Source organism: Phallusia mammillata, chromosome 7, assembly GCF_965637545.1.
Source record: "Phallusia mammillata chromosome 7, kaPhaMamm4.hap1.1, whole genome shotgun sequence".
Taxonomy (NCBI): domain Eukaryota; kingdom Metazoa; phylum Chordata; class Ascidiacea; order Phlebobranchia; family Ascidiidae; genus Phallusia; species Phallusia mammillata.
This window is the reverse complement of record NC_137258.1, coordinates 1265932-1289085: the sequence shown is the minus strand read 5'-3', so window position 1 is coordinate 1289085 and position 23154 is coordinate 1265932. Positions and strand designations below refer to the sequence as shown.

General features: G+C 42.2%; 1 protein-coding gene across 6 annotated transcripts; it reads right to left on the bottom strand.

The window, feature by feature from the left end:
• Nucleotides 1-2086: 2086 nt before the first annotated feature.
• On the bottom strand, nt 2087-8478 carry LOC145238649 (uncharacterized). 6 transcript variants are annotated; one of them, XR_013862157.1, is made up of 3 exons: nt 7899-8478; nt 2537-7328; nt 2087-2371 (listed from the first exon to the last, which is right to left on the bottom strand). XR_013862157.1 is itself a non-coding variant. In XM_080101885.1 (3 exons), exons 2-3 carry the CDS (start codon nt 7317-7319, stop codon nt 2850-2852), a joined length of 4290 nt encoding a protein of 1429 aa, XP_079958011.1. In that variant the 5' UTR covers nt 7320-7328; nt 7899-8478; the 3' UTR covers nt 2461-2849. The 6 variants fall into 6 exon arrangements, 4 of the variants coding, with proteins under 4 accessions (XP_079958011.1, XP_079958008.1, XP_079958009.1 ...); XR_013862158.1 differs by having other exon boundaries at nt 2087-2247; XM_080101885.1 differs by lacking the exon at nt 2087-2371 and having other exon boundaries at nt 2461-6878; nt 7059-7328.
• Nucleotides 8479-23154: the final 14676 nt, after the last annotated feature.

The following is a 23154-nucleotide window of genomic DNA, read 5'->3' as shown; positions in this document are numbered from 1 at the left end:
CTGGTTTAGACTGGTTTCTGCCTCCTACCGAACCTTCAAACCGGTTTAAACCGGAATCGGAGTGACAAAATTTTGACCCGAATTTTGAAAAAACACTAAGGCTATAGCCTTTCCGTTTTTTCGATTTTCGTGGTTCAAAAAATTCAAAAAAAATCCGGTGTTCGGTGGTTTTTCACCGGAATATTCCAGTTTCAAACTGGTTTAGATCGGTTTCTGCCTCCTACCGAACCTCCAAACCGGTTTAAACCGGAATCGGAGAGACAAAATTTTGACCCGATTTTTGAAAAAAACCTAAGGCTATAGCCTTTCCGTTTTTTCGATTTTCGGGGGTCAAAAAATTCAAAAAAAATCCGGTTTTCGGTGGTTTTTCACCGGAATATTCCAGTTTCAAACTGGTTTAGATCGGTTTCTGCCTCCTACCGAACCTCTTAACCGGTTTAAACCGGAATCGGAGAGACAAAATTTTGACCCGATTTTTGAAAAAACACTAAGGCTATAGCCTTTCCGTTTTTTCGATTTTCGGGGGTTAAAAAATTCAAGAAAAATCCGGTTTTCGGTGGGTTTTCACCGGAATATTCCAGTTTCAAACTGGTTTAGACCGGTTTCTGCCTCCTACCGAACCTCCAAACCGGTTTAAACCGGAATCGGAGAGACACAATTTTGACCCGATTTTTGAAAAAAACCTAAGGCTATAGCCTTTCCGTTTTTTCGATTTTCGGGGGTCAAAAAATTCAAAAAAAATCCGGTTTTCGGTGGTTTTTCACCGGAATATTCCAGTTTCAAACTGGTTTAGACCGGTTTCTGCCTCCTACCGAACCTCCAAACCGGTTTAAACCGGAATCGGAGAGACAAAATTTTGACCCGATTTTTGAAAAAAACCTAAGGCTATAGCCTTTCCGTTTTTTCGATTTTCGGGGGTCAAAAAATTCAAAAAAAATCCGGTTTTCGGTGGTTTTTCACCGGAATATTCCAGTTTCAAACTGGTTTAGACCGGTTTCTGCCTCCTACCGAACCTCCAAACCGGTTTAAACCGGAATCGGAGAGACACAATTTTGACCCGATTTTTGAAAAAAACCTAAGGCTATAGCCTTTCCGTTTTTTCGATTTTCGGGGGTCAAAAAATTCAAAAAAAATCCGGTGTTCGGTGGTTTTTCACCGGAATATTCCAGTTTCAAACTGGTTTAGACCGGTTTCTGCCTCCTACCGAACCTCCAAACCGGTTTAAACCGGAATCGGAGAGACACAATTTTGTCCCGATTTTTGAAAAAAACCTAAGGCTATAGCCTTTCCGATTTTTCGATTTTCGGGGGTCAAAAAATTCAAAAAAAATCCGGTTTTTGAAAAAAACCTAAGGCTATAGCCTTTCCGATTTTTCGATTTTCGGGGGTCAAAAAATTCAAAAAAAATCCGGTTTTTGAAAAAAACCTAAGGCTATAGCCTTTCCGTTTTTTCGATTTTCGGGGGTCAAAAAATTCAAAAAAAATCCGGTGTTCGGTGGTTTTTCACCGGAATATTCCAGTTTCAAACTGGTTTAGACCGGTTTCTGCCTCCTACCGAACCTCCAAACCGGTTTAAACCGGAATCGGAGAGACACAATTTTGTCCCGATTTTTGAAAAAAACCTAAGGCTATAGCCTTTCCGATTTTTCGATTTTCGGGGGTCAAAAAATTCAAAAAAAATCCGATTTTTGAAAAAAACCTAAGGCTATAGCCTTTCCGTTTTTTCGATTTTCGGGGGTCAAAAAATTCAAAAAAAATCCGGTTTTCGGTGGTTTTTCACCGGAATATTCCAGTTTCAAACTGGTTTAGACCGGTTTCTGCCTCCTACCGAACCTCCAAACCGGTTTAAACCGGAATCGGAGAGACACAATTTTGTCCCGATTTTTGAAAAAAACCTAAGTGTAACGTCCCGTGAACGCGCCCCGGTTATAGCGCGGAACATCACACGAGGAGAGAATTGAAACGCGATTCCTAATAGCCTCCAACAACCAGTCCACACAGATAGATGTTTAGCTGATCTTATTAGGCGAATTCTTTGAATGTAGGACGATGAAAACGAATTGGAAACGTATAGGAAACGTATAGGAAACGTATAGGAAACGTATAGGAAACGGTTTCTGCATAAAGCATGACATTAACACACTGCGCTTTAAATGCAGAAATATAGCACAAATCTTACCAACTGTTGTGGTAACCGGAGAGAGTAAATAGCACGGGTATTCAACTCGCATCAATTACTGGTACACACCTAAACATACAATAACATATGTCACCACACTGCGCCTTTATGACGTCACACACAGTTCTTACCAAGCTATGTTGGGCGACAGTACAGAATAAGTCACGCTTCACGTGAAGATAAAACAGAAATACTGCGTAAACAAAATGCAACTTAAGCACCTTGTCTAAACCCAATTACACGTACAGTACAACTATTACAAAGCGAATGACATATTAGGTCATTGCGGTTAAGTTCACATTCATTACAATAATTCACATTTTGGAGTCATTAAACACATATGTACAAAGTGACTCACCAATAATCGTCAACACGACAATAAATAGCCTTTTCTAATTCAACCGACGCAGCACCGTGCTCCACGGAAGTCAGCAACAAAAAGAACTGAACCACGTTGCGTTATCACACAAAACTGGCAGCCGATTATTACGTCACACAACGCCATAGATTACAACACAAGTTGTACTGAGGAAATGCGGGAATCAATAGAAATCTGCAATTACTGGCAAATAAGATGTAACATACCCCCCCACAATGTACGAATCCAAGGAGTACATTTACAACACAACACACAAACATCGGCAGTAATTGCGAACACAATAAACACACAACTAATCACGCATCGCGTCGTCGCGGCATAGCAAGCACAATTTTGCAATTGGGCGTCTGAGTGCTCCAGTGTGAGTCTTGACGATCACCTGACGCACTACTCCCTTCCGATCAGGAAGCACATCGGTCACGCGACCCAGAAGCCATTTGCTCCTAGGCTGATTATCATCCGCTACAAGCACAATGTCGCCGACCGTGAAATTAGAATGTCCATTTGCCCACTTCGATCTGGGCATTAGCGTCGGCAGGTACTCGCGCGACCATCGTCGCCAAAATTGGTCGGCCAAGTATTGTACTTGGCGCCAACGGTTACGATGGTAACAGTCCTTCCCCGTAAACAGTCCAGGGGACATATTCGGCGCTGCACGTTGCAGCAGTAGGTGATTTGGTGTAAGGGGCTCCTCATCCTTCGAATCGAACGTCACCGGAACCAAGGGACGAGAGTTCAGGATGGCCTCGACCTCCACCATCAGCGTCATCAATTTCTCATCGGACAATGTCTTCAGGGGGGCAACGCGTGCCTTGCCTATTACAAACGAGCAGTGAATGCATCCTCGCTCGTCTACCAGCCTCAGATAGGTCACCGCACCGTAAGCTGTAGATGACGCATCTGCAAAATGGTGCAATTCCGTTTTTCGCACCTTACCAAAATCGTGGGGCTTCACGAATCTTGGCAGAACGACGTCTCCTAACCGCGGTAGTTGCTGCAACCATTTTGCCCACGATTCGGAGTCTTCATCGGTAAGAACGTCATCCCATCCCAGCTGCTTTCTGCAGAGATCTCTTTGCATCGTCTTTGCCACCACGATCACAGGCGCTGCAAAGCCAAGAGGGTCGTATAAGGAACTTACCACCGACAGGATTGACCTTCTGGTGTAGGCTGTAAGCTGCTTTACATCGACATTGAAACCGAACTCGTCCGAAGAAACGTTCCACCGAACGCCAAGTACCCTCTCGCACGAGGAACCATCCGCGTCCAGCTCCTTCACCGATTTAGCCCGTTCCTCTTCATCAATAGACGCGAGAACTCGCTCGCTGTTGCTAAGCCACTTGGTTAGCCGAAATCCCTTCTTCTTGAGAAGTGCACAAATACCTTTGACCAACTGAACTGCTTCTGCTTCAGTCGACACGGATTTTAAACAGTCGTCAACGTAGAAATTCTTTTCTACCGTCTCGACGACTTCCTTTGGAAATTCGCTTTGCAGATCATTAGCGGCTTGTTTAAGACAAAAACTCGCGCAGGAAGGGGAAGAAGTTGCTCCAAACAAATGAACGAGCATCCTGTGCGCGGTGGGCTTCTTCGACACATCGCCATCAGGCCACCACAAGAACCGAAGCGCATCGCAGTCTGTCGGCTTCACACGTATCTGATGAAACATGGCCTCGACGTCGGCGACAAGAGCTACCTTTTCCATCCGAAATCTTGAAAGAACTCCTACTAAGGAATTGGTCAGATCCGGACCCTGGAGTAAAGCATCATTCAACGACTGGTCGCGGTATTTGGCAGCACAGTCAAAAACTACCCGTACTTTCCCGGGCTTGTGTGGATTTGTAACAGGGTGATGCGGCAGGTACCATACTACCTCTGCAGACTGTTTCTCATCTGGAACTTCTTCGGCATAGCCCTTAGCTATGTAACCCTGTACCGTCTTTGTATACGCATCGCGTAGCACGGCGTCGCGTCTCATGCGACGTTCCAAAGAACCCAAACGATTTAGCGCCATGTCCCGGTTGCACCGAAGCGGTTGTGCGTTCGGGCGCCATGGCAACGGCAACTCATAATGACCTTGCTTGAATTGCACACTGGTTTTCATTTTATCCAAGACGAACCTGTCTTCACGCGACATAGGCATCGCGTCGGGGTTGGTGTCTTGAAAGTCGGTCTTCCACATTCGCTCTAACTTCCCTTGCAGCGAATCATCGGCAACTTGAGTAAAGTTGACGGAAAACAAATCGGTTGACTTGTTAGAGACAGGTCCTGCCAATGCCCATCCAAGTGGAACCCTGAATGCAATAGGTTGCTTCGATTTTCCCTTCCGTACCTCTTGCACGAGAAAGGCCTCTGGAACGTCTAGCCCGATGAGCAACAAAGCTTCACTGCAATCTACCTGTGGGAATGACAGGTCTCTAATATGTGGCAGTGCATCCAATTCCGCGTTTCTCGGAAACTTGTTGGCGGTGATAGGCAAACAATCAACAGCGAAAACCTCAGGAAGTTCCACTGTTGTAGAGCCATCGAGCGAAGCAACAGATAAATTCACTCTTTCGCCCTCGCGCTTGCGACTGTTCCCGTTGATCGTTTTAAGCGTCACGTTGCTAGGTTCACCTTGCAGCCCAAGCTTATCTGTCAGTTTCTTGTCGCACAAGGTAATGCCCGAGCCAGTATCTAAAAGAGCGTAAGTATCAACAGTCCTACCGTTAGCACTGACTTTGACCGCAACCATCATCAAGTTGACGCTCTGTCTACCGGAGGAAGCATGACAGTTCTTTCCAATCGCCGACACAACCGAACAAACTGTCCGTTCCGGCGCAGGTCCTTTGACAGGAGACTCGCCCTCTCTCTTCTCTGGCGGATGCAATAAGGTGTGATGGGCTTCATTGCAGTCCCTGACGGTACACGCTTTGGGGCTGTTGCACTTAGTGGCAAAGTGCCCAAATCTGAAACAATTATCACAGAGTCTACGGCGCCGGGTGACGCGCAGACGATCGCGGTAAGGTAGGGATTTAAATTCCTCGCACTTAGCAAGCACGTGGTTTCCCGAACAGCACTGGCACAACGGGGTAGTGGGAAAATGGGAAGGTCCGGCACGAACCTTCGGCCTAGATTCTTGTTCGCTTACAACGACATGACTGGAAGCCTTTACATGACTACTTTTACCTTTCGCCTTCTTAGCTTCGTTGCGATGCTCATCGAGCATGCGGCTGAACAGTGAATTTGCAATCCGATCCTCCGTTTCCACAAAGTCCACAAGATGCTCAAACAAAGGTTCACGGCCAGTATCTCTGAGAATTTTCTCAACACGCCGTTTCCAAGCCTCTTGCATCTTGAACGGTAGACGATTCACAACAGCAATCAACGTGGGGTAATTATTCATCTCGGAATGCTCGTCAATGTCTGAAAGTGTAAGTAAACAATCGCGCAGCGACTGCGCAAACTCGCTTAAACCAGCAGCATCGTTCGGTCGCAATTCTGGACCGTTGACAACACACCTCACACATGCATGAGCGATTATGTGTGACTTGCCAAAGTGGTCGTACAGTAACTGTCTCGCTTGTTGGTACCCGTTTACCTTTAGTCTAAAGCAGTGTTCAATCAATTTACGGGCTTTGCCATCACAATGCTGCGCCAAATACGACAATTTGGCACCATCGTCGTCGACCTTGTCGTCGATACGAGAATCGAAATTGCGCACAAACTTCCAATAGTCCATTGGATTGCCATCAAAAACGAGAACCTTAGGCTTCGGTCTGTTTATGTGCTTTACAAGTGATGCAATCTCATTGTCATGCACGCCAGTTGGCTTGACTGAATCGTATGTACAAATATTATTTACAATTGGGTTTGCTGCGGTAAAGGAACCTCTTTCGTCAAACGAAGATTTAATTTTAGGCGCATATTGGGATGGGGACTTCGAAGGAGCAACATAGTCAACCACATACCGCTGGTCAGGAGGGCTTCGCTGCGACGTGACAGGCGGTGACGTGAACAATACGCGACGTTGATCCCCGAGCGGCTCCTCCGGGGGAGGCGTGGTCGATTTACCAGAACCTTCCTTCACCGTCACGTACTCCGTGTTTCCTGACATCTCGTCCCAAACTTTCTCTTCAACCTCTGCGGCTTGGAGCTGGTGCTGCAGTTCCAGCATTTCCATTTTGTCCCTTTGACGCTGTTCTTCTTCAGCACGACGAATTTCTTCTTCGGCGCGACGTCTGTCTTCTTCTGCGCGTCGCATGTTCTCTTCTGCGCGTAGTATATCGGTTTGCCGTTTCATTACTTCGTGCTGTCTGGCTAGCTCCTGCTTCTGCGCTGTCTGTTGAATAGCAAGACGCGCAAGCTGCGTAGTAACTTTAACTCTAGTTCTACTGTTAGTGGAAGAACTAGATCGCCTACTTCGTCCGCAGAAGGAGTCGTTGTCCCTTGGACTCTTATCACCACTTCCACCCGGACTAGCTATGTTAACAGGTAAAGCAATGCTAGATGGAGAATTTACCTCACGAATCCAGTGAGAAACTCGGTCATCAAATTCGGCCTTGTTTTTCCTCACGCTAGCTAGTTCGGCGGCAAGATCGGGATGCGCCTCGTAGACAGCAACAGCATCCACAAAAAGGTGTTCAAGCGCAACCAAGATCGTCTCGAGCACCTGTTTGTTGCGGTGGTCCTTCATCAGACACTCGGCGGCTAGATATTGATCATCTAGACGTCGACGACAGTCAGCGATCGCTTCAGGAGTTGTAACGTTTGATTGGCTCATCTTCGACCGCTTAAATATTTAACAAACGGTTAAACTGATCTTCAACACACAGTTGAAGCTTATTTCAAGAAGCAGTTGAAACTTGATTTCAACTGTATTGTTCTGTTCAACGAACAGTTGAAACTTGATTTCAACTGCAGAGTTGTGTTCAACAACAGTTGAAACTTTCTTGCAGGAAGCAGTTGAAACTTGATTTCAACTGCAGATTGTCTTCAACAGCCAGTTGAAACTTTCTTGCAGGAAGCAGTTGAAACTTGATTTCAACTGCAGATTGTCTTCAACAGCCAGTTGAAACTTTCATGTAACGTCCCGTGAACGCGCCCCGGTTATAGCGCGGAACATCACACGAGGAGAGAATTGAAACGCGATTCCTAATAGCCTCCAACAACCAGTCCACACAGATAGATGTTTAGCTGATCTTATTAGGCGAATTCTTTGAATGTAGGACGATGAAAACGAATTGGAAACGTATAGGAAACGTATAGGAAACGTATAGGAAACGTATAGGAAACGGTTTCTGCATAAAGCATGACATTAACACACTGCGCTTTAAATGCAGAAATATAGCACAAATCTTACCAACTGTTGTGGTAACCGGAGAGAGTAAATAGCACGGGTATTCAACTCGCATCAATTACTGGTACACACCTAAACATACAATAACATATGTCACCACACTGCGCCTTTATGACGTCACACACAGTTCTTACCAAGCTATGTTGGGCGACAGTACAGAATAAGTCACGCTTCACGTGAAGATAAAACAGAAATACTGCGTAAACAAAATGCAACTTAAGCACCTTGTCTAAACCCAATTACACGTACAGTACAACTATTACAAAGCGAATGACATATTAGGTCATTGCGGTTAAGTTCACATTCATTACAATAATTCACATTTTGGAGTCATTAAACACATATGTACAAAGTGACTCACCAATAATCGTCAACACGACAATAAATAGCCTTTTCTAATTCAACCGACGCAGCACCGTGCTCCACGGAAGTCAGCAACAAAAAGAACTGAACCACGTTGCGTTATCACACAAAACTGGCAGCCGATTATTACGTCACACAACGCCATAGATTACAACACAAGTTGTACTGAGGAAATGCGGGAATCAATAGAAATCTGCAATTACTGGCAAATAAGATGTAACACTAAGGCTATAGCCTTTCCGTTTTTTCGATTTTCGGGGGTCAAAAAATTCAAAAAAAATCCGGTTTTCGGTGGTTTTTCACCGGAATATTCCAGTTTCAAACTGGTTTAGACCGGTTTCTGCCTCCTACCGAACCTCCAAACCGGTTTAAACCGGAATCGGAGAGACAAAATTTTGACCCGAATTTTGAAAAATCACTAAGGCTATAGCCTTTCCGTTTTTTCGATTTTCGGGGGTTAAAAAATTCAAGAAAAATCCGGTTTTCGGTGGTTTTTCACCGGAATATTCCAGTTTCAAACTGGTTTAGACCGGTTTCTGCCTCCTACCGAACCTCCAAACCGGTTTAAACCGGAATCGGAGAGACACAATTTTGACCCGATTTTTGAAAAAAACCTAAGGCTATAGCCTTTCCGTTTTTTCGATTTTCGGGGGTCAAAAAATTCAAAAAAAATCCGGTTTTCGGTGGGTTTTCACCGGAATATTCCAGTTTCAAACTGGTTTAGATCGGTTTCTGCCTCCTACCGAACCTCCAAACCGATTTAAACCGGAATCGGAGAGACAAAATTTTGACCCGATTTTTGAAAAAAACCTAAGGCTATAGCCTTTCCGTTTTTTCGATTTTCGGGGGTCAAAAAATTCAAAAAAAATCCGGTGTTCGGTGGTTTTTCACCGGAATATTCCAGTTTCAAACTGGTTTAGACCGGTTTCTGCCTCCTACCGAACCTCCAAACCGGTTTAAACCGGAATCGGAGAGATAAAATTTTGACCCGATTTTTGAAAAAAACCTAAGGCTATAGCCTTTCCGTTTTTTCGATTTTCGGGGGTCAAAAAATTCAAAATAAATCCGGTTTTCGGTGGTTTTTCACCGGAATATTCCAGTTTCAAACTGGTTTAGACCGGTTTCTGCCTCCTACCGAACCTCCAAACCGGTTTAAACCGGAATCGGAGAGACACAATTTTGTCCCGATTTTTGAAAAAAACCTAAGGCTATAGCCTTTCCGATTTTTCGATTTTCGGGGGTCAAAAAATTCAAAAAAAATCCGGTTTTCGGTGGTTTTTCACCGGAATATTCCAGTTTCAAACTGGTTTAGACCGGTTTCTGCCTCCTACCGAACCTCCAAACCGGTTTAAACCGGAATCGGAGAGACAAAATTTTGACCCGAATTTTGAAAAAACACTAAGGCTATAGCCTTTCCGTTTTTTCGATTTTCGGGGGTCAAAAAATTCAAAAAAAATCCGGTGTTCGGTGGTTTTTCACCGGAATATTCCAGTTTCAAACTGGTTTAGACCGGTTTCTGCCTCCTAACGAACCTCCAAACCGGTTTAAACCGGAATCGGAGAGACAAAATTTTGACCCGATTTTTGAAAAAAACCTAAGGCTATAGCCTTTCCGTTTTTTCGATTTTCGGGGGTCAAAAATTTCAAAAAAAATCCGGTTTTCGGTGGTTTTTCACCGGAATATTCCAGTTTCAAACTGGTTTAGATCGGTTTCTGCCTCCTACCGAACCTCTTAACCGGTTTAAACCGGAATCGGAGAGACAAAATTTTGACCCGATTTTTGAAAAAACACTAAGGCTATAGCCTTTCCGTTTTTTCGATTTTCGGGGGTCAAAAAATTCAAAAAAAATCCGGTGTTCGGTGGTTTTTCACCGGAATATTCCAGTTTCAAACTGGTTTAGACCGGTTTCTGCCTCCTAACGAACCTCCAAACCGGTTTAAACCGGAATCGGAGAGACAAAATTTTGACCCGATTTTTGAAAAAAACCTAAGGCTATAGCCTTTCCGTTTTTTCGATTTTCGGGGGTCAAAAAATTCAAAAAAAATCCGGTTTTCGGTGGGTTTTCACCGGAATATTCCAGTTTCAAACTGGTTTAGACCGGTTTCTGCCTCCTACCGAACCCTCAAACCGGTTTAAACCGGAATCGGAGAGACAAAATTTTGACCCGATTTTTAAAAAATCACTAAGGCTATAGCCTTTCCGTTTTTTCGATTTTCGGGGGTTAAAAAATTCAAGAAAAATCCGGTTTTCGGTGGGTTTTCACCGGAATATTCCAGTTTCAAACTGGTTTAGACCGGTTTCTGCCTCCTACCGAACCTCCAAACCGGTTTAAACCGGAATCGGAGAGACACAATTTTGACCCGAATTTTGAAAAAACACTAAGGCTATAGCCTTTCCGTTTTTTCGATTTTCGGGGGTCAAAAAATTCAAAAAAAATCCGGTTTTCGGTGGTTTTTCACCGGAATATTCCAGTTTCAAACTGGTTTAGACCGGTTTCTGCCTCCTACCGAACCTCCAAACCGGTTTAAACCGGAATCGGAGAGACAAAATTTTGACCCGATTTTTGAAAAAAACCTAAGGCTATAGCCTTTCCGTTTTTTCGATTTTCGGGGGTCAAAAAATTCAAAAAAAATCCGGTGTTCGGTGGTTTTTCACCGGAATATTCCAGTTTCAAACTGGTTTAGACCGGTTTCTGCCTCCTACCGAACCTCCAAACCGGTTTAAACCGGAATCGGAGAGACAAAATTTTGACCCGATTTTTGAAAAAACACTAAGGCTATAGCCTTTCCGTTTTTTCGATTTTCGTGGTTCAAAAAATTCAAGAAAAATCCGGTTTTCGGTGGGTTTTCACCGGAATATTCCAGTTTCAAACTGGTTTAGACCGGTTTCTGCCTCCTACCGAACCTCCAAACCGGTTTAAACCGGAATCGGAGAGACACAATTTTGACCCGATTTTTGAAAAAACACTAAGGCTATAGCCTTTCCGTTTTTTCGATTTTCGGGGGTCAAAAAAGTCAAAAAAATCCAGTTTTCGGTGGGTTTTCACCGGAATATTCCAGTTTCAAACTGGTTTGGATCGGTTTCTGCCTCCTACCGAACCTCCAAACCGATTTAAACCGGAATCGGAGAGACACAATTTTGACCCGATTTTTGAAAAAAACCTAAGGCTATAGCCTTTCCGATTTTTCGATTTTCGGGTGTCAAAAAATTCAAAAAAAATCCGGTGTTCGGTGGTTTTTCACCGGAATATTCCAGTTTCAAACTGGTTTAGACCGGTTTCTGCCTCCTACCGAACCCGCAAACCGGTTTAAACCGGAATCGGAGAGACAAAATTTTGACCCGATTTTTGAAAAAACACTAAGGCTATAGCCTTTCCGTTTTTTCGATTTTCGGGGGTTAAAAAATTCAAGAAAAATCCGGTTTTCGGTGGGTTTTCACCGGAATATTCCAGTTTCAAACTGGTTTAGACCGGTTTCTGCCTCCTACCGAACCTCCAAACCGGTTTAAACCGGAATCGGAGAGACACAATTTTGACCCGATTTTTGAAAAAACACTAAGGCTATAGCCTTTCCGTTTTTTCGATTTTCGGGGGTCAAAAAATTCAAAAAAAATCCGGTTTTCGGTGGGTTTTCACCGGAATATTCCAGTTTCAAACTGGTTTAGACTGGTTTCTGCCTCCTACCGAACCTTCAAACCGGTTTAAACCGGAATCGGAGTGACAAAATTTTGACCCGAATTTTGAAAAAACACTAAGGCTATAGCCTTTCCGTTTTTTCGATTTTCGTGGTTCAAAAAATTCAAAAAAAATCCGGTGTTCGGTGGTTTTTCACCGGAATATTCCAGTTTCAAACTGGTTTAGATCGGTTTCTGCCTCCTACCGAACCTCCAAACCGGTTTAAACCGGAATCGGAGAGACAAAATTTTGACCCGATTTTTGAAAAAAACCTAAGGCTATAGCCTTTCCGTTTTTTCGATTTTCGGGGGTCAAAAAATTCAAAAAAAATCCGGTTTTCGGTGGTTTTTCACCGGAATATTCCAGTTTCAAACTGGTTTAGATCGGTTTCTGCCTCCTACCGAACCTCTTAACCGGTTTAAACCGGAATCGGAGAGACAAAATTTTGACCCGATTTTTGAAAAAACACTAAGGCTATAGCCTTTCCGTTTTTTCGATTTTCGGGGGTTAAAAAATTCAAGAAAAATCCGGTTTTCGGTGGGTTTTCACCGGAATATTCCAGTTTCAAACTGGTTTAGACCGGTTTCTGCCTCCTACCGAACCTCCAAACCGGTTTAAACCGGAATCGGAGAGACACAATTTTGTCCCGATTTTTGAAAAAAACCTAAGGCTATAGCCTTTCCGATTTTTCGATTTTCGGGGGTCAAAAAATTCAAAAAAAATCCGGTTTTTGAAAAAAACCTAAGGCTATAGCCTTTCCGATTTTTCGATTTTCGGGGGTCAAAAAATTCAAAAAAAATCCGGTTTTTGAAAAAAACCTAAGGCTATAGCCTTTCCGTTTTTTCGATTTTCGGGGGTCAAAAAATTCAAAAAAAATCCGGTGTTCGGTGGTTTTTCACCGGAATATTCCAGTTTCAAACTGGTTTAGACCGGTTTCTGCCTCCTACCGAACCTCCAAACCGGTTTAAACCGGAATCGGAGAGACACAATTTTGTCCCGATTTTTGAAAAAAACCTAAGGCTATAGCCTTTCCGATTTTTCGATTTTCGGGGGTCAAAAAATTCAAAAAAAATCCGATTTTTGAAAAAAACCTAAGGCTATAGCCTTTCCGTTTTTTCGATTTTCGGGGGTCAAAAAATTCAAAAAAAATCCGGTTTTCGGTGGTTTTTCACCGGAATATTCCAGTTTCAAACTGGTTTAGACCGGTTTCTGCCTCCTACCGAACCTCCAAACCGGTTTAAACCGGAATCGGAGAGACACAATTTTGTCCCGATTTTTGAAAAAAACCTAAGGCTATAGCCTTTCCGATTTTTCGATTTTCGGGGGTCAAAAAATTCAAAAAAAATCCGGTTTTCGGTGGTTTTTCACCGGAATATTCCAGTTTCAAACTGGTTTAGACCGGTTTCTGCCTCCTACCGAACCTCCAAACCGGTTTAAACCGGAATCGGAGAGACAAAATTTTGACCCGAATTTTGAAAAAACACTAAGGCTATAGCCTTTCCGTTTTTTCGATTTTCGGGGGTCAAAAAATTCAAAAAAAATCCGGTGTTCGGTGGTTTTTCACCGGAATATTCCAGTTTCAAACTGGTTTAGACCGGTTTCTGCCTCCTAACGAACCTCCAAACCGGTTTAAACCGGAATCGGAGAGACAAAATTTTGACCCGATTTTTGAAAAAAACCTAAGGCTATAGCCTTTCCGTTTTTTCGATTTTCGGGGGTCAAAAAATTCAAAAAAAATCCGGTTTTCGGTGGTTTTTCACCGGAATATTCCAGTTTCAAACTGGTTTAGATCGGTTTCTGCCTCCTACCGAACCTCTTAACCGGTTTAAACCGGAATCGGAGAGACAAAATTTTGACCCGATTTTTGAAAAAACACTAAGGCTATAGCCTTTCCGTTTTTTCGATTTTCGGGGGTCAAAAAATTCAAAAAAAATCCGGTTTTCGGTGGGTTTTCACCGGAATATTCCAGTTTCAAACTGGTTTAGACCGGTTTCTGCCTCCTACCGAACCCGCAAACCGGTTTAAACCGGAATCGGAGAGACAAAATTTTGACCCGATTTTTGAAAAATCACTAAGGCTATAGCCTTTCCGTTTTTTCGATTTTCGGGGGTTAAAAAATTCAAGAAAAATCCGGTTTTCGGTGGTTTTTCACCGGAATATTCCAGTTTCAAACTGGTTTAGACCGGTTTCTGCCTCCTACCGAACCTCCAAACCGGTTTAAACCGGAATCGGAGAGACACAATTTTGACCCGATTTTTGAAAAAAACCTAAGGCTATAGCCTTTCCGTTTTTTCGATTTTCGGGGGTCAAAAAATTCAAAAAAAATCCGGTTTTCGGTGGGTTTTCACCGGAATATTCCAGTTTCAAACTGGTTTAGATCGGTTTCTGCCTCCTACCGAACCTCCAAACCGATTTAAACCGGAATCGGAGAGACAAAATTTTGACCCGATTTTTGAAAAAAACCTAAGGCTATAGCCTTTCCGTTTTTTCGATTTTCGGGGGTCAAAAAATTCAAAAAAAATCCGGTGTTCGGTGGTTTTTCACCGGAATATTCCAGTTTCAAACTGGTTTAGACCGGTTTCTGCCTCCTACCGAACCTCCAAACCGGTTTAAACCGGAATCGGAGAGATAAAATTTTGACCCGATTTTTGAAAAAAACCTAAGGCTATAGCCTTTCCGTTTTTTCGATTTTCGGGGGTCAAAAAATTCAAAATAAATCCGGTTTTCGGTGGTTTTTCACCGGAATATTCCAGTTTCAAACTGGTTTAGACCGGTTTCTGCCTCCTACCGAACCTCCAAACCGGTTTAAACCGGAATCGGAGAGACACAATTTTGTCCCGATTTTTGAAAAAAACCTAAGGCTATAGCCTTTCCGATTTTTCGATTTTCGGGGGTCAAAAAATTCAAAAAAAATCCGGTTTTCGGTGGTTTTTCACCGGAATATTCCAGTTTCAAACTGGTTTAGACCGGTTTCTGCCTCCTACCGAACCTCCAAACCGGTTTAAACCGGAATCGGAGAGACAAAATTTTGACCCGAATTTTGAAAAAACACTAAGGCTATAGCCTTTCCGTTTTTTCGATTTTCGGGGGTCAAAAAATTCAAAAAAAATCCGGTGTTCGGTGGTTTTTCACCGGAATATTCCAGTTTCAAACTGGTTTAGACCGGTTTCTGCCTCCTAACGAACCTCCAAACCGGTTTAAACCGGAATCGGAGAGACAAAATTTTGACCCGATTTTTGAAAAAAACCTAAGGCTATAGCCTTTCCGTTTTTTCGATTTTCGGGGGTCAAAAATTTCAAAAAAAATCCGGTTTTCGGTGGTTTTTCACCGGAATATTCCAGTTTCAAACTGGTTTAGATCGGTTTCTGCCTCCTACCGAACCTCTTAACCGGTTTAAACCGGAATCGGAGAGACAAAATTTTGACCCGATTTTTGAAAAAACACTAAGGCTATAGCCTTTCCGTTTTTTCGATTTTCGGGGGTCAAAAAATTCAAAAAAAATCCGGTGTTCGGTGGTTTTTCACCGGAATATTCCAGTTTCAAACTGGTTTAGACCGGTTTCTGCCTCCTAACGAACCTCCAAACCGGTTTAAACCGGAATCGGAGAGACAAAATTTTGACCCGATTTTTGAAAAAAACCTAAGGCTATAGCCTTTCCGTTTTTTCGATTTTCGGGGGTCAAAAAATTCAAAAAAAATCCGGTTTTCGGTGGGTTTTCACCGGAATATTCCAGTTTCAAACTGGTTTAGACCGGTTTCTGCCTCCTACCGAACCCTCAAACCGGTTTAAACCGGAATCGGAGAGACAAAATTTTGACCCGATTTTTAAAAAATCACTAAGGCTATAGCCTTTCCGTTTTTTCGATTTTCGGGGGTTAAAAAATTCAAGAAAAATCCGGTTTTCGGTGGGTTTTCACCGGAATATTCCAGTTTCAAACTGGTTTAGACCGGTTTCTGCCTCCTACCGAACCTCCAAACCGGTTTAAACCGGAATCGGAGAGACACAATTTTGACCCGAATTTTGAAAAAACACTAAGGCTATAGCCTTTCCGTTTTTTCGATTTTCGGGGGTCAAAAAATTCAAAAAAAATCCGGTTTTCGGTGGTTTTTCACCGGAATATTCCAGTTTCAAACTGGTTTAGACCGGTTTCTGCCTCCTACCGAACCTCCAAACCGGTTTAAACCGGAATCGGAGAGACAAAATTTTGACCCGATTTTTGAAAAAAACCTAAGGCTATAGCCTTTCCGTTTTTTCGATTTTCGGGGGTCAAAAAATTCAAAAAAAATCCGGTGTTCGGTGGTTTTTCACCGGAATATTCCAGTTTCAAACTGGTTTAGACCGGTTTCTGCCTCCTACCGAACCTCCAAACCGGTTTAAACCGGAATCGGAGAGACAAAATTTTGTCCCGATTTTTGAAAAAAACCTAAGGCTATAGCCAAAATCCGGTTTTCGGTTGGTTTTCACCGGAATATTCCAGTTTCAAACTGGTTTAGACCGGTTTCTGCCTCCTACCGAACCTCCAAACCGGTTTAAACCGGAATCGGAGAGACAAAATTTTGACCCGATTTTTGGAAAAACACTAAGGCTATAGCCTTTCCGTTTTTTCGATTTTCGGGGGTCAAAAAATTCAAAAAAAATCCGGTTTTCGGTGGTTTTTCACCGGAATATTCCAGTTTCAAACTGGTTTAGACCGGAGGTTCGGTAGGAGGCAGAAACCGGTCATAACCGGTTTGAAACTGGAATATTCCCGCGAAAACCCACCTAAAACCGGATTTTTCTTCAATTTTTTGACCACCAAAAAATCGTAAAAAACAGAATGGTTATAGCTTTGGTTTTTTTTCAAAAGTCGGGTCAAAATTTTCGATTTTAAAAGTCGGTTTAAACCGGTTTGGAGGTTCGGTAGGAGGCAGAAACCGGTCATCACCGGTTTGGAACTGGAATATTCCCGAGAAAACCCACCGAAAACCGCATTTTTCTTCGATTTGTTGACCCCAAAGATAATTCTATAACCTTAGGGCAGTAAGATTCGAGTCACCTTTTTGAAAGACTTGACTTGACTCGAGTCTCAGTTGTAAAAAGACTCGACCTGACTTGGACTCGTCTTAGTAGCGACTCGTCTCGGACTCGTTATTTCACCAACAAAACGGAAATTTCTTTCATCAATAACTTGTTCAGTTGGCTTCAACCAAACAACAGTTGATAATTTACTGTGCAATGCGTAGTTATTTTTGCTTAATTTTAACGTAACGAAGTCGCTGCTGCATGCACAAACTTTCTTACGCTGGCATTAAGCTTTGTACTTATTGCTTGGGTTAAGGTAATCGAATGCTGTACATGTCAAGACCAAGTTTTTTAGGAGGTGAAGTCTTTCTGCTTGCTGCTTCAGGCAGGTTCGACGCGTCACTGCTAATCGGGTGCTTGGCACTTTGCTTAGCGGTGACGTAGAGCTTTCGACGCGCAAGTACCATCGCCTCCTGATAAGCTAAGGACCAGCTCCGCTCCTCTTGGACGGGGGAGGGCGCAATGCTGGGGCTATTTGCTCCAGCGTTGCTCCCCTCTTTTGTTCAAGAAGTCGCCGCCTCTAGCATGCCGAGAGGCCGACGCTGCAAACAGAAGCCAACTCGGCTTGTCCCCACTGCTACCGCCGAAACAAAATGCCGCCGTTGCTCGGGAAACGGGCAGTGAAGCGGATTCCCGGGCTCTGACGTCACCTGTGACGAGCCGACGTTCCGTGTGCCAAAACACCCAGAACGAGCACATCAGTAGAGGCTGGACGTCGAAGACCACCTGCTAGCGCGACACTTTGTGTTTGGGGTCACCACAAACACTCAAAAATGCGATTTGGCCTGGCAAAGGCATCGACTTCTAGCAACCTCGTGATCACCTGCCGCAGAGGAGGAGTAGGAGGAGCAAGACAAGCGCGTAACAACAAGACGCGGTTATTGCTCCGACATTGGGCTTATATCAGCGAATAGCTTCAATGCTCTGCCACTCATTGATAGAAAATAGCTCCAAACGGTGGTTTCCCTACTTTGATAGCAAAGGAACCCAATGTCGTCATAATTCTTTGCACTGAGGAACGCTATATGTTTGGAAATCATTACTGTCGAAGTTTTGTTTTAAATCTTTCTTTGTTTTGCTTTTACATATTGATATATTCGATTTGTATCGTCCATTTTCTAATTTCTGTTTGACTTAGATTTCTACATACCCTTTTGAAAAAACTATGTTTGAATTAAGTATTGGCTTATGCCTTTTTTCGTGTTTGAAACCTAACGTTTTTTCAGTTACCCGATTTTGAATGACTTGTTCTTGGAATGTTCTATTTTCACATGTTATGTCTCTACCTCATCTTTAAATCACGTTCAATCAAAATCGTGCACAACTAAACATTGTGGAATAAGAATACAGCCTGAAAAAAAACGATACCAATTCCCACATGCTGACAGAACAAACCGATATTTGATATAATTGCACAAACACAGCAGTAAGAAGCAATTCACAGTACGATATAAATGTGGTTGCACGTCGCCCATTTGCAGCGAGGAAATACTTTTACAATATGAGCGATTTTAATTGTACCGACAAGGCCAACAAGAAAACAGCCTTCTTTTGGGGAATTACGACTGATTCATTCACACAAACATATAATGCGCGACGGGGAGTTTATGCGGTGGTACTAAATACAGCATGTTATCATATGGTAAGCAGTTTTAATGGACATAAATATACTTTATGCGAAAAAAGTATTTCGGGCTGACAGTTATTATACAAGTTGGGGTGAGGGTTTGTGATTGAAGTAAGACTACAATCTGGTCTAATTTATCTTCGACTGAGTTGTATTCTTACATTCCGCAAACGAAACGGCATACCATGCGGTATTTAGTACCACCCCAGTATATGTGCAGGTTGGCGTGTAATATATTGGCATTGATGTGAAAAAGTCCGCATTTCGCAGTTTGTTTGTGACGTTGTAATTGATTGCAGTCCGCGAAATTTCAGAAAGATTGCGTTGGAAAAAGGTTTAAATACAGGAAATAGTTTTCATTAGGAAGCACCGAATTTGAAGGGAGTAAGTATGACTTACAGATAAAAATGTCTACGATTAAATTTTTAGAAACCGCACATGTGCAAATTCAAGTGAAAACTTCTGCGGGCTTGCAACATTGATAGTTTTACAAATTGAAACGCGAGCTTCATGTTAAACAAAACAAACATATGGAGATGTGAAAATATAACTAACCGCGCCCTCTAATGTAGTGTTCTATGTTTTGTTTACCTATTACAGGAGTTGTTTTAGAGTGATTAAGTGAGTTTGTTTTCATTAACCACACAAAACTTCATTTCTTTTTCGCTGAATATTCGGTTACGGCCTGAAACTTTTAAGCGGGTTCGGTGCATCACTGGTTCTAACATTAAATTGTTTTTGAACCTTTACCATTAGTCACTGTGCAATGCCAACTTGCGGCGCCGACGTTCACTTTACTCACACATCACATAATCTACTCCCTGCTACGACTAGATCACGTGACACTTTTCGTCACAATGCTACTGACGTCACAATGGCGTGTTTGACGTCATGAAATGTAGTTAATCAGGCGATTTAATTATGAGGGAATTGTTTTTCTTGTCCGCCCACCGCTTGGGGTCGCCCTCGGTCTTCGCTTGGTGCGTTTTTCCTGAACTTGCACGGGTTTAAGGGTCGGACTGCCAGAGTTTGCTGTGGATGAAAAACGCACAGCTTCAAACCACAATATAAAATAACAAGCCGTTAGTTGTATGCGACGCAGTTTTAACAAGTGATCTTGTCAATTCCGACAATGAAAACATAACCTTTGGAAAAGTAGAAAAAATTTGTATGAAATAAATAAACACAATGAATAAAACAATAAAAGTTATTTTTATGTTAGGAAACGAGTATATATTTATCAACTAATTCTTGTTTTGTTCACTTTAACCTGTGTTTTAAAGTGTCAGGCGCTTTGGGGTGGGGGTCAACCTGGGTTCCAGTGCCACTTCCAATCAAACGTGAAAACAAACCAACGACAAGCAGTGAAACAGCAAACAATAAAGCTGAAAATCTGCCAAAGATGGGACAAATATGCCTACACATTAGGGTTGGGCCGAGCCAGAACCCAGGTTGTTCGGCACCGTCGAGCATCGCTGATTTAGATGCTCGGTGCTTGACCGAGCAGTTGCACAAACTAATCCGAGCATTAAATTGGCATATTATGCCCTGCTAACATACAAAATAAGTGCAAGATCCCGTTTGGGGATGTACCAAGAGGTAATCCACCACCCAATAACCAGCACATATTTACCTTCTTTTCTGCCCAATAGCAGATGATTCACCATAACAGGCATCTTGTTGTGTTTGGGAGGAAGCATGAAACGAATCTGTCCTGATGAGGCTTTGCTTCAACTGAAAAAACATAAAATGTCTTGAACACTATTCTGTCACATAAATCAATATCTGTTCCTTGGTTCCCAACCTGTAGTACATATAACATTAGTTGTACACCTGAGCTTTTAAAGTGGAGCGCAAGTAGCTCTCATCTATACCTAGTTCAAGTCGGATCTTAAAATACAGCTTAACTGACCCAACTAACCAGCCATGGTTTTGGGCAAAACTTGTGTCTTGGACATTCGTTTGGGATTGTTAACCTTGATGGTTTGCAGAAATAGGCTATTCTAGTTAAAAATGATAGGCCTGTTCTACCCTATACAACAGGGTTTATGTGGCATGCAGCGATAAAAAATGTCGTTATGTGGTAATAATGGTGGGATTAAAATTTTTTGTCAGCCGGTTCCATCACAAAAGTAATATTTTTTAGCCGGATCTCAAAAATCGGTTAATCAGATAAGATGCTAAAGTAACCAGTGAAGCTAACCAGTTCGCTGATTTCATAAAAGTTTGTGAGACGGTTCTATAGAATGAGTGCGAACCGGCTGAATCCCACCACACCTAATGTTAAACAGTGTTTGTATTTTTACTATTGTAATATAGTATTGTAACAGACCATATTAATAATTAGACTGTATTATTCTACACAAAACTGCAAACAGATGAAATCTTGTGCATCAGATACTCACTAGGTTTAGCATACACAAGATGAGCACGTAGTTGCCGGGATCTGATTGCATGTATTGATGTTTCAAGGCTGCTATATCAGTTGACATTCGTTCAGACATCATACTGTAAGTGCGCTGGCTTTTTTGACTCTCTGTAAATCGATCGTTGGTTGCCAACTCAAGGTTTTGCTTCATTTGACCTGAAGTATCAAGCACAACGGTGGTTATTGTGTAAATAAATAATATGTTTAACTGAAGCTATACAAATTGATCTACCATGGTGTAAGACAAAATCAAACCATACTCTTATACAGCAAAAATACACTATGCAATCCTCACATAGTACACATAACAATTTTAATGCAATATTGAGTTTAAAAAGTCCTAAGAGATTTGTGGCACTTAACGAAGTATCTCCCTTAAGAAAACATTTGAATAACATAAATCTTTCTCATATATATATATATATATATACTTTATGTTCTTTTTGTTTATAGTTTCTCATTATATTCAGGGCAAATAACACATTTTAAATTTTTGCAACACTGAACACAGAAAAAGTCACTACACAATCCTTATTACTTCAAATGTTTCACTGCCTTTCATTGTAGTTAAAAACACATGTTTTTACTGTCCAAGAACAAACTGATACGGCTTTGTACCTTTCTTTTGGTGCATTGTGGGAGGAGGAACAGTTGAAACTAGACCAGTGAAACAGAAGAAGGGGGGGTCATATTCCTCTAAATCCTGATTTTCACCTTCAGTTTCAACTTGCCGTTCACTGAAACACAATGTCATTGTGAAACTACAATAGTGGTTTTCTTATATATTGTCATTTTTTTTACGATAACAAGTAAAATGAGAAAGAATACGAATAAGACAAGAAATACGCTAAGTCAGGGGTTCTTAACCAGGGGTGCGAGAACTGTTCCCTATAGAGGGTGCGGGGATGCTGAATCATTAAGGTTGGTTAGGTCTATTCGGTATAAATACAAAAACCCAGGGGGTGCGAAAATTGGTTGGTGATTTGAAAGGAAGTGCGAAAATTGGTTGGTGATTTAACCAGGGGTGCAGCAAGGAAAAAAGGTTAAGAACCACTGCGCTTAGTTAAGTACGCAACAATCAAAGGCCGGACCACTTACGTAAAAAATCAGGGCGTTTGTTGGTTTTAATTGCAAGTAGGAATTCCGAGTGTTTTAGCGTTTTTAGGGAATGAATACATCTTTGCAAAGTTGGTTTACTTTGCGCGTATTTGCTCTGAAAAATAACATATCGCGCGCACAGAAGGATGCAGTTCAGTAACAGTTCTTGGTCATCAGTTCCAAATCAACATGAGATAACACGAGGTCTAACATCAATTAACAGTTTGCTGGAAATCCACGCAGTAACATTTTCCCAATACTTTGCAGTTACAGTGCATGAGTAAAATATATGTAAAAGGGTTTCGGGAAAATCTTGACAGAAAACTCACTGTTGTGAGGGTACTATGCCAACTGTATATAATTTATCATTAGTTATGATGGCTGTTAAATTCAATTTCATTTGAAAGGCTCTTAATTTTGTTTCTATCGTACAAATATAGTTATTAATGTATATGTGTTCCCAGTTTGGTATATTCGTTCCCGTACCCAAATCCCTTTCCCATATTTCCTGTTGGTGGAGGGGTGATTCTGTGGTGTAATCTGTTACGTGTAGATAGGCTTGTTTTATCTCGCTAAATTTGACAATTGTGTTTAACCAAAATGGGGTCTTCTGAACGTTTTCTTTGCTGGCATGTTTGTCTCGTACATCCCAATTCGCTGGGATGGCAGAAACCAGTCTAATAAATTCAATGAATCCGTTATTGGTTGGTGTGAAGTTACATCTTAATGCGAGGTCGTCGTAAGTCATATAGTGGCCTTCTTTGTTAATTAGATCGTAGTGACTAAGTATGCCGGCGTGAATAAGGGTTGGGATGTAGAACGCATTGGAGCGATATTTGATTTCTTTGTTTAGCCCAGTGTTTCTTAACTATTTTGGGATGGTTTCCCACTAAAGTGAATCACCAAGTTCGAATTTCCCCCTCTGTAGCATATTAATGCCTCCAGCCTCAATTTTTTCACTTTTTTTCCCACTTTGGGTTCCAGATAAACTTGAACATTGTCCGTTTGA

What these genes read in the sequence shown, in the direction of transcription:
- LOC145238649 (XM_080101882.1), bottom strand. Translation starts at nt 7,319, where the DNA reads ATGAGCCAATCAAACGTTACAACTCCTGAAGCGATCGCTGACTGTCGT.